The 12261-nt window shown below is 42.0% G+C and overlaps 1 protein-coding gene across 2 annotated transcripts in view; it reads left to right on the top strand.

Moving 5' to 3' along the window:
- SUDS3 (SDS3 homolog, SIN3A corepressor complex component) overlaps positions 1-12261 on the top strand; it is a 169630-nt gene that overhangs the window by 68755 nt on the left and 88614 nt on the right. The window contains exon 13 of one of the 2 annotated variants that reach the window (XM_025889406.2): positions 9530-9669. The exons of the other annotated variant lie outside the window; for it this stretch is intronic. Within the exon in view, the coding sequence (XP_025745191.1) occupies positions 9530-9545 (16 nt within the window). The 3' untranslated portion in view covers positions 9546-9669. Of the gene's footprint in view, positions 1-9529; positions 9670-12261 lie in introns of those variants that run through there. 2 annotated transcript variants of the gene reach the window in all.

The following is a 12261-nucleotide window of genomic DNA, read 5'->3' as shown; positions in this document are numbered from 1 at the left end:
TTGGCACTTGTCTTATCCACTCTTGGCACACGTGACCTGCAATCTGAGACCAGTTTTCAGTGAGCTTATGTAAAAATACAGTATTTGGTTCTGGTTTAAAAAAAAACCACATAATCAATATAACATTTATTAGATATTCTACATTCTTTTTTCATCTTTAGTCTTTGAAATTCAGTGTGCATTTTATACTTAACAGCACGTCTGTTTTGACCAACCACATGTGCTAATGGCTACCAGTATTGGGCAGCACGGAATACAGAACAATGACTTTCAAATGTTTTTGACCAGAGTAAGAAATACACACACACACACACACACACACAAATGAAGCAAAACTTTTATGAAATAATACTCACACTGTGACACTTGCACTCCACTATTACCTATTCCGTTCTATTCAATTTTTTTAAAAAAATGCTGGTCATGACCCACTAAATCGATTTTATGACCACCTGTGGGTGGAGGCCTGTAGTTTGGGGGAAAACCACTGATATGGAAAGCATGTGGGGTTACATCTTGAATGGGAGGTTAAAGGTATGGGTTCTGGTGTTAGTGCTTCAGGCAAAAATCTTGTGTGGCCCAATTGCCTTGAATTGCCCTAGGTCTTTACAAGGGCAAAAGGCAAGAATTAACTTACCTTGTTTCTCTTTGCATTTTGATTGTGACCTCCCTTTGGGGGCACTGGAGCCAAATTCTCATGTGATTGGTTTTAAGAGCTGTAGGATAAATTTTTCTCTCTTTCTCATAATTGAATTCAGATGAGGTAAATGTGTGTGTTGCCAACACCCTGGATACAATAGACGTTCAATTGATTTACATGTATCTTATTCTCCTACTATAGGCTTAAAGTCTTACAGGATCCAAGAAATGGCCTTGGGATGAGGGCCATGAACCACCCTGAAGTTATATGCAACTTAAAGATGTTGCATTTTGTCTTAGAAAGGATCTTTGTTCCAACAAAAGCTAAGAAAACACATTGCTCTAGTGTGCTTCTAATAACGTGGGGTAGACTTTCCTCTACCTTCTAGGTTCTGCAGCTGGGCCTTGCAAATTAGACAAAAAAAACAGATTAATAGGAGAAGAGGTGTACACATTTTATTTGGTGTGTGTGTGTGTGTGTGTATATATATATATATTTTTTTTTTTTTTCATGCACAGAGGCCTGAGGCCTTCTTAGAAAAGAAATGAAGATGCAAAGAGGTGATTAGACCTGGGGGGCTTATATACCATCTTAAGAAAAGAAAGAACACTTGTGGAGAAGTGACCAGGCAAAGGAGAAGAAGGGGTTTGGGCTTTCAGGTGTAATAAATTGTGGAAAGGTAAACATATGGGGGAAACTAACGGAAGATAGGAGTTATTTTAGTAAAGTTTGTACTACAGGCCCATTTGGGTGCTGGAGTTCTGTCTCCAGTGATAATGGTTGATAATGGTTGTTTTCTGTCTTGGTACAGAAAGGAGGGGAAGACCCTCACAAAGGGAAATTTACACCCTACTCAGGTAGAGAGGGGAAAAAAGAGCTCTTCTCTTTGCTCCTTCTTAATTACCTTTACCTCCAAACAAGCCTCATGTGAAAGTGGCATATTGTGGGGTGGCATATTCTTTTTTCTTTCTTTTTTTTTTAAGATTTTATTTATTTGACAGAGACACAGCGAGAGAGGGAACACAAGCAGGGGGAGTGGGAGAGGGAGCAGCAGGCTTCCCGCTGAGCAGGGAACCCGATGCGGGGCTCGATTCCAGGACCCTGGGACCATGACCTGAGCGGAAGGCAGACGCTTAACGACTGAGCCACCCAGGTGCCCCGGGGTGGCATATTCTGATCCCCTTCAGTACACATAGGGATAGCTCACTAATCTTGCAGTCTTAATGATCTGAATCAATCCTGGGAATCCAAAGGGAGTTAAGAAAAGTCTCTGAAGATGCGAAATAAATGTTTGGACACTGCCTGGGGCCCATATCTGAAGCCTGTGCGTCCTCTGAAAGCAGTGCTAAAATGCTTCTGACTGACCAGAGGCAAGAACCTGGTGGAAATGAGTGCTGGCAGGCGCGCTGGCAGTGGGAGACAAGTTCGAGGACCGTCTGAAGAAAAGGGAGAAGACAGATGCTACAGGGACAGGCCATACCTGACCTGACCACACCTACTTCCTTGGAGACATCCGGGGGCGCCTCCAAAGGTGTGGAACCTGTGATCCCCGCGCTGGTTCTTCCGGGTGCCTCTTCTCTCCTGGTCACAGCTGATTGGGCTGGAGGTGGTCACTTGACTGTAGTTCAGCCAATCGGAGTCTTTGTTTCCTGAGAATTTGCATAAAGAGAACTAGAACGCAGCCATGTTCGGCGCTGGAACTCTTCAAGGGTGTGGATGCGAATGCGAGCCGGGTCTGGTGTCTTGGCAAGCCAACACCCAGATAGACTTAAGTTATGGGGAAGTAGGACGGTGAAGTTTGCAGAGCAATTTAAGAAGTAGAAAGAAGCCAAGAAGTGAGAGTACCGCGGGCCAGCAACTTTCTGGGTCGTGTGAGGGTAGCCTGGTGGTTCTTAATACTATATGATTTTTATTCCCAGCACCGCCCCCACCCCCCAGGGATATTGGACAGTGTCTGGAGGCATTTTTGACATTCACAACTTGGTGAGGGGAATGCTATCGGTATTTAGTGAGTAGGGGCCAGAGGGATGCTGCTTAAATATTCTGTAATGCCCGGAACAGCCCCCACAACAAAGAATGATCTAGCCCCAAATGTCAATAATGCCCATGGTGGTAGTATTTTTTTCTGTCTGGGTCCTTAAAATAAACTCCACCTTATTTAAACTATCTTGGATATATTCTCTCCCTCCCCCACTTCTGTCTCTCTGATAATAATACTAGCTAATGTTTATTGAGTGCTTACTATATGCTAGTCTCATGTTAAGCACTTTCTAGGGGTGCTTGGGTGGCTCAGTGTCTCTGTCAAATAAAATCTTAAAAAAAGCACTATCTAGACATTAACACATTTATTTTTTTTTAAGATTTTATTTATTTGTCAGAGAGAGAGAGAGAGGGAGAATAGGCAGAAGGGGAGCAGCAGGTAGAGGGAGAAGCAGGCTCCCTGCCGAGCAAGGAGCCTGATGCGAGGCTCGATTCCAGGACCCTGGGATCATGACCTGAGCCGAAGGCAGACACTTAACCGACTGAGCCACCCAGGTGCCCCACGTTAACACATTTAATCTTCCAAACCAACCTTATGAGTCATTATTAACTCATTTTATAGATGGAGAAACAGAGGCTTTTACTCAGTTAACTTGCCCGAGACAAGAGTCAGGGTCATGAATCCAGAATCTGAAGCCAAGCTTCAGAGCTTAGGGTCTTAATCATTATGCATAGAGACTAAGGCCAAAATGCTATAAAAAGCACCTATAGGAATTCAAAAGACTCAGTAGCTTTGGGAGGGGAGCATTGAATTTAGGAGCAAAAATCCAATGTATTCAATAGCGACAGAAGATAATACCATTTTAGAGTCCAGTAATCATAATAATGAACATTTGTGTTCAGTACTTCTCTGCTTTGCAAATGTTGGCTTATGAGGCTGCTTTTATTACTATCATCCCTGTTTTACAGATGAGGAAACCATGGTACAGTGTAGTGAAGTAAATGTCACAGGGCTAGTAAATAGCAGCTAAAATTCCATCCCAGATGCTCTGGCTCAAAAATCTGTGCATTTTCCAACACACTAGGCTATTTCTCAGTAAAAGCAAAAAGAAACATTTATGGTATCAAACATAAGTCATGGCCCTTGTATTTTAAAAGATACAAATTTACAGAAGGGGCATGGGAAAGGAGGGAACAATGTGAGTTGAGATTTGAAGGTATGAAAATGCATGTTCAAATTCAGGGGCGTCTATTAATGCTGCTGTGATTGGGATGGGGGACAGCATGGATGCCTTAGATGCTTGACTTAAGCCTGAAATGGCAAAGTGGATCTAAAGTGAATTGAAGTCCATGGTGAAAGTTTGAGGCTTACTCTGTTAGTCCAGGAGAGCCAAAGGTTTGGGGCAAAGGAATGAAGATTATGGTTAGGTAGGTTAGAAAGGGTCCCTGTGACAGTGCAGAGCATACAATGGGGCAATGAGGAAGTGGAGTCAGGGAGACCTACCACGTGAGACTGACCTTGGCCAGAGGGCAGGGCATGGTGAGGATTTGAGAAATGGTTGAGAGGTAGAAAGCATTTGGCTGGACTTAGGGCTGAGAGAGAGAGGAGGTAAAAATGACAGATCCTGGGTAGGGCTTTGGTGGTTGGTGAATCTGGAAAAGGAATATAGCAAATGGGATCCTAAAAATACATTTCTTAAAAGTAAAAGCAATACTGGGTGCCTGACTGGCTCAGTTGGTAGAGTATGCAATTCTTGATCTTGGGGTTGTCAGTTTGAGCCCCACATTGGACATAGAGATTACTTAAAAATAAAATATTAAAAAAGTAAAAGCAGTACAATATGACTTTGAACATGGTAGATGGGTAAAATTCTCTAATCTTAACCCCTAGATATAATCCACTTTAATTTATGGTCTAAAAATATGTATTTATAAATGTGTGTGTGTGTGAATGTGTGTGTATTAATCCTGGATTATATTCTGCATTTTTTCCCTCAATATATTATGTGCTTCTTTCCAAACCAATTCATATACGTTTACAACATTATTATTAATGGCTATATAATATTCCACTATCTAGGTATATTAAGATTTATTTAGCCAACTGACTATTGATGGAAATTTGGGTTGTTTCCAGTTTTCTGTTTGTTTGTATGTTTGTTATTACCAACAAAGCAATGGATGTCTTTGTCTCTCTTTGAATGTTTGTGCCAGTGGGTTTATGTAATAAATTTTCACAGAATTGCTGGGTCAGAGGTTGAGCACATTTAAAATTTTGATAAATTCTTCTAAATTGCCAGATAGCCAGGTTTTTAGGAGAGGTTAATGAGTTCTGGTTTGGTCAAGTTAAGGTCAGGGTTCCAAAGGCCAAGGATCTCTATGGATGCCCCCAAATCATTAGAAACCCAGGTTAGGACTCTGAACAAAAGTGACAACTAGAGATATGCCAGAGGCAGAGCTATGAGAATTCTAAGCCCTCCTAATGATATAAGATAATAAACTATGCTTCAAATCTAAGTATATACTAGACTCATTAATTATAAAAGGTTCTCAATGTACTGTGAAAGTATATATACAGCATAAGAAAACATAATTCTGTCTTAAATTTACCATAAAACTAATACATTGGCTATGATAAATGTTAATTAAACATCCAAATGATGATCTTTCTTGCCTCTTTATTTAAATTTAGAAATGCTTTGGGAAGAGAATGGTTTGGATCCCTGGGACCTCTTAAAAAGCATTCACCAAATGTCAGTGCCCTTCTGCTAAAGACCACTAGAAGCATACTCGCAGTTGAACAAGTTGGTTGGGATTCTTCATTGCAGCGCTGGGGGGGAGATGTGCAATGGGAGCTGTGGGGTGTCTTGGTAGGAGGGTGTTAGGAGGAACTTAGTATAGGATGTGGACCTAGGTTGGATGATTTGGGGGAGGGTTTAAGGAATTGGGGCTTTGCTCTGGGTTGGGTACTGGCAGGAAGTGGGAGTGATTCTGTGATTGGGCATATTAATAAATCTGGAAGGAGAAAAGACGAGAGTAACACTCCAGCCGACTTGATCAATCGGTAAAGAATCAGCAGCCCCTCATGTTGGACAGGATGGGAGAATTTTGGTGATTTTGGTAGTTTGGACAGTGTTCCTGTTTGGTCTCAGTCACATTGTCTTGCTCCATTGTCGTCTCAAAGAGGCTTTGTCTGGATGTTGTTGTTCTGTGTGGCTGCTTCTTTTTAAAGGAGAACACCAAGCCCTAGCTGTGAGTGCCAGCAGATCAACTCTTAGCAAGACTAAGGCCACGCTGATAATAAGTACCAGGTCAGCTCGTGGATGGTCAGGGTGGTGGCTACCCCCCCCCCCCCCCCCCCCCGCCCCAAGGAGGAAGTTTCCACTGTCTTTGCCTGGCTAATCCCTGCTGATCCTTCAGATCTCAGCTTAGACCTGTCTTTCCTGATCCATGGCCCCCAAAAATAAATAGATCAGGTCTTCCTGTTACACTGTCCTCAGCAACACCTGCTGCTCCTTTGCAGCACTCCTCACAAGTGTCATTGCTTAATTTTGCCACAAATTATTCAGTAATGGTGTCACCAGCTCACCTATAAACACGACCAAGAGTAGAGATTATGTCTTGTTTCTCTCAGTGGCTCAGAGAGTGACAACACATGGTAGGTGCTCAACACTAGTATTCGATGCGTGGATATTGAATGGATATGCGACAGTGAGCTACTTTTGTGTGTGGATTGTACCTCACTCATCTCTGTATCCCAGGGCCGATAACAGTGCTTGGCAAATAGTAGGTGCTTGATAAATTTTTGTGTAATGAGTTGTGATAGTTAATTTTATGTGTCAACCTGACTGGGCCACAGAATGCCCAGATAGCTGATTAAATATTATTTCTGGTTATGTCCCTGAGGGTGTTTCTGGGAGACATTAGCATTTGAATTGGTGAACTCAGTAAAGCAGATAGCCCTAATTTGTTGAGGACCTAAATAGAGCAAAAAGGTGGAAGAAGTTTGAATGAACTCTCTTCTACTGTTTGAGCTGCTTCTGCCCTTTGGCACTTCTGGTTTCAGGCCTTCAGAACTAGACTGGAGTCGACACCATTGACTCTTTGGGCTCTGGGATCTTGAACTACGTGGCTGACTTTCCTGGGTCTCCATGTTACAGAAGCCAGGTTGTGGGACTTCTCAGCCTTGATAATTACATGAACCACTACCTTATAATAAATCTCTTCATGTAGAAGAGATCTGTATCTCCTATCGGTTCTGTCTGTCTGGAGAACCCTGAGTAATACATGGGCTAATGGCCTAATTCTTTTCCATTCATTTCATTCTGTGTGAGAAATCATTCCAGTGGCTTCAGAGTTATCCCAAATAATTGAGTATGTTTGATGCAAATGTAGCTGATGGCTCAAGTGTGTGGAGTGGTTAGCTGAAAACCATTCTGTAAAATATTTGACCTGAATTTTCTCCTCTTTGCCTTACACACCTTTTTTAATCTATCAGAAGCTCTGCATAGTCTCAGATCAAATAAAGGCCCTCAAGAAACCAGTGAGGGCTATCAGAGCTCTGCACACTTCATTGGAAAGCCATAAACACAATTACTAGATCATTAAGGATTGTAAAACAGAAGCTTTGAAGCAACATGCACAGAATTGCCTAGTTGGGCATGAACAGTGTCCTGCACATGCCAATGCCTCCCTCTTGGAAGCCACCTAGGAAAAGACTGAAGATTGTGAACAGAAATGTCTTAGAGGCATAAGGAAATCTGATAAGGAAGACCTGGGTTCTACTCACAACTCTGATGCCCCTTGGGTGATACATTGAACTCTGAGAGCCTCTCTTTCCTCTCCTGTAAAATAGGATATTAAGTACTGATTTCATTAATGCCTTAATTCTTTACTCCTTCTGTTAGGTTCCTAGGGCTGCCTTAACAAAGTGCCATACATTGGGCAGCTTAAACAGCAGAAATTTATTGTCTTACAGTTCAGGAGGCTAGAAGTCCAAGATCAAGGTGTCAATAGTGTTGGTTCTTTCTGAGGACTGATTGGCAGGGGGAGGCTGAAGGGGGAAATCCATTTCATGCTTCTCTCCTTGGCTTATAGATGGCCGTTTTTTCCCCTGTGTCTTCACATTGTCTTCCCTCTGGGTTTCTGTGTCCAGATTTCCCCTTCTTATAAGGACACTAGTCAGACTGGGTTAGGACCCCCTCTAATGACCTTGTTTTAACTTTATTCCCTCTATAAAGACCCTATCTCCAGATAGTGTCACATTCTGGGGTTTTGGGGGTTAGGACTTCAACATAGGAATCTTGGGGAGACAGCTCAACTCATAATACCCCTCCTGTACCCACAGCCTTACCAGTTCCTCTCATAAAAGAGGTAGAGTCCATTTACCTGTCCTTTGAATCTGTGCTAGCCACATGCCTTAGTTTGGCCAATGAGATGTTAGCAGTTGTAATACAAGCAGAGGTCTGAAAAAGTATGCATTTCTACTTTTGCTCTAGTTTTTCTGCAATCGCCATGGGAAAATTCCCAGGTTAGCCTTCTGTGTTGTGGAGCCAAGTCATCCCACGAATTTCAGCTGAGGCCATCTTAGATGAGCCAACAGCCAGCCAAATCCCAGACATGAGATTGAGTCCAGCCAAGATCAGCAGAGCACTTAGATAATGGGCAATTAACCACAGCCATGTGAGCAAGGCAGCAAAATCAGATGAGCCCAACCCAGGTTAGCTGAACCCCATATAAATGTTTATTACTAAATGCCCTGGAGGTTATGTGGTTGTTTGTTATGCAGCATTATGGGAGGATATATGACTGATACAGGTTTAGGAATATTTACTCACTGAGTTGTGAGGACCTATGAGAAAGTATGTAGTGCTAAATGAATTTTAGCCATGGTATTATAGTGTTTTTACAAACTCTTAAGTATTATGTGGAAATAAAGAGTTACCAATATACATTAACATGCTGTGTAATAATAGTGATAAGAGGTTTGGAATGAATAAAGCTAACAAATTGGGCACTGGGTATAAACTATAAATATGAGTATACACTTATGCACATAAATCATTCATGATATTATATGATGTCTACTCTGTGTGGATTCTTAGAGGCCACCTCTGAGAAAAATAAGGCTCAGAGAATCAAAATGACTTATTCCACTTACATAGCTAGTAAGTGGCAGAGCTTTCACCAGAATGTGAGATATTTATGATTTGCCTAACATGGGATAACATGGTATTTTCATATCTCCTCGGGAAGAGGTTGGCTTTAAAAAATGAACAGAGATGATCACTTTATTTCTGGAAATCTTCTGTCTTGATTTGAAGTTTGAAGTTGGGGCAGAAAAAATTAGACATTTACTCATCCATTCATCCACTCATCTATCCACACATCTATCCATTCATCCTTCCATCCATCCATCCATCCATCCATCCATCCATCCATCCATCCACTCATTCAACAAACAACGAATGAGGGCCTACTATGCATCAGGCACTGTACTAGGCACTGTATGTACTCTGCTTCCATCTGCTTTCCTTTCTCCTGCTGTTTCATTCTTTTTCTCATCAGTGCCTCCTCTTTCATTCTGCTCTGTAAATGTTGGCAAGAATGGATAAAAAATGCCTTACTTGTTTGAGCAAATGTATATAAGATTGATGCTGATGGTTTTAGTTCAGTTGCAGTGTTAACTGCTGTGAGCACACCTTGACACACCTCAGTTTTCTTTTGTGGTTTTGAAAGACCATGCAGTATGGCGGTTGAGCGCATACCGATAAGCACAAATACTCCACTGCAGCTTTCCAGATGCCCCAAGTGGAAGCTGAAAATGACATGTTTCTGAAGTTGATAGTTCTTTCCAACCATTGTCCATCCATTCATCCGTTCTTTTTGCCACTTTTTATCACCCACCAGGTCAGGCTCTATATGACTGCACTGAACCTATGGGTGGACATCAGTTGTGCAGCGGTGCACAATTACATAGAGCTTCTTATATGCCAACACGGTTCTAAATACTTTCCGTACTTGTTTGGTCTCCACAACAACCCTGTAAGGTATGTACTACTATTTCTCCTTTTATAGATGATGAAACGGGGGCACAGGAGGGGTGGAGTTTACCCAAAGTTACATGAATGCATGAATGGTAAGTGACAGAGCTCTGACCTCTAGATCCAGAGTCTGTCTTCCATATTGCCTCTCTAAAACCTCCCCACATCACCACTGAAGGCCATATCCTCCTCTGGACCACTGTTGGGTGGATCTACACTGCTACCACTCTTGAGCATGCCAAATGGTGATGCCAATGGGGACACAAAAAACAGTGCTTTCTTCAGAGTAAAGCTGCTACATATTTCAGCCTAGAATGTGAAACCAGATCCCCTCCACTCATGGACTCACCTGTCAATCCCATAGTCCTTCTAGTCTTCCTTTCTTCTGAAACCGACCCTCAGCAGAACATCGATTAGTGCCCATCTTCAAAAAAGAAGACAGCAGGGAGAGGAAGAAAAAAGGCATCTCATTTAAGCCTCAAGCTCTTCATCTGTGCAATAGGAATAAGTTAAATGAATAGTGTAACATTAGGCTCTGGCTTTTATTGAGCACTTAGTATGTGTAAGCACTGTGGTCAATGCTTTGCCATTTGCACGTTCTCATTTAATCCTCAAAGCAACATGAATAGAGCTGGCCCAGAGCAGTTCAGTAACTTGTCCAAAGTCACACAGCTAATAAGTAGGAAGCAGAGCCTGGATTCAGTCAGGCTGTGGAACATCAAAGATTTCGTTCTAATACAACACCAGTGGTTCTCACAGGGGCAATACTTCCCCCTAGGACTCTCTCCAGAAGTTTGTGGGCACAATTTTGGTAGTTATACTGATGGGGAGTTACAAAATCACAAGGGCATGATTTGCTTTAGGGGACCAGGTGAGCTAGACACTCACCAATGTGGAGGACCTGTCCTTTGTCCTGCCAGACCTTCATATAGGTGAAGAACTCATATATTCTCATCTGAGCCTGTTTTACATATAAACATAGGGTATATTTTGCATTTTTTAAAATTTTAGGTAAACTCTTTGTCACACATGGGGCTCAAACTCACGACCCTGAGATGAAGAGTCACATGCTCCACTGACTGAGCCAGCCAGGCATCTCTATTTTCCATAGTTTTAGCATACTCTGATTTTTCTAGGAATGTAATTTACAGTGTGCATCAAGGGATGGTTGTAGTTTATTTTGCTGAAAACTTTATTCATAGTTATATACCATTTCAGAAAAATCGTATCACCAATGGTAACGCTGTTCAAGTTATTTGAGGGGCCCACACCACACCCCTGACTCAGCTTGCATTTGTAGCTATTACGCGTACAGTGGTTCTTGGTTTATATGCCAACATCAGACTACCTTACTGTGTCTTCTAGAATTCACATATGAAATTGATTTTTGAAAATTATACATATATAGGTTGTATTATCTCTGAATTTCATTTCAGGAGAGTAAAGGGCACATTACAATATATTTGTTACAAAAGGGTGGGTAGAATGGATCATTGCTCCCAATTCCTCATTCTCTTTCTAAATGGCATTACACATCAGTACCTTTTGCCATGTGACTTTGCAGTACCTCCCACTAGAGTGGATGGAGAATATTTCTGTGCCTCATTAGTTTAGGGCTTAGCCATGAGACTTGCTTTGGCCAATGAAATGTGGACAGAAATGCAAATGTGCCAGTCTTGAGTCTGGTCCTCAAATGCATCCTGTGTTTTCACTAGTTCTCTTGTTCTGCCTTTTGCTATGAGAAAATCATGCTTCAGATGGCCACTGCTCTGTAGAGAATGGGGAGACCCTTAGAACAGATCTGAACCCAACCTGAAAACTGGAGCCAGGCTCGTGGAATCCCAGATGAGCTCAGCAGAACCACAGCTGACCACAGACTCATAAGTTAAATAATAAGTATTTCTTTCCTTGTAACCCATTGAGATTTTGAAGTTGCACATTACACAGCAGAAACTGATACAAAGAGGTGTTGGCTCTGATAAGATTGGTAAGCAGTGCATTCTGATATTCCTCCTGTAAGCAAAGCAGTTAGTTCAGGAATGCTTCATAAATAGGAGTTCTGTTAGCATCAAAGAATGGCTAAATGATACCTTGATACCATGTTTTATTTATTTTTATTTTTTTAAAATATTTTATTTATTTATTTGACAGAGAGAGAGATAGAGCAGGAACACAAGCAGGGGTAGTGGGAGAGGGAGAAGCAGGCTTCCTGCCGAGCAGGGAGCCCGATGCAGGGCTCCATCCCAGGACGCTGGGATCATGATCTGAGCTGAAGGCAGATGCTTAACAACTGAGCCACCCAGGCACCCCTACCTTGATACCATGTTAAAGGGGATTATAGATACATGGCTTTCAAATCCTTAGGTTTAGGAGCTCTGTATTTACTTTTAAACACTCCGACCACCAGGGTAAGTACTGGTGCTTTGGAAGGGTATAAATTCATAGAGCGAGCAGGTCAGAGATAATTGACGAGTTCTCTTCTTTAAAAAGGAATCTGGCACCATGGAAACGACAAGCGTGTTCAGGTTTGTGACTGTGGATTATAATTACCAAGTTATTAACCAGAGCATTATGTGAAAGATTGATGGTTCTTGCTCA

This window comes from Callorhinus ursinus, unplaced genomic scaffold (assembly GCF_003265705.2).
Source record: "Callorhinus ursinus isolate GAN/ISIS: 27379988/994484 unplaced genomic scaffold, GSC_fseal_2.0 scaffold41, whole genome shotgun sequence".
NCBI lineage: Eukaryota > Metazoa > Chordata > Mammalia > Carnivora > Otariidae > Callorhinus > Callorhinus ursinus.
The sequence above is the reverse complement of the archived record's forward strand: the minus strand, read 5'-3'. Positions and strand labels throughout refer to the sequence as shown.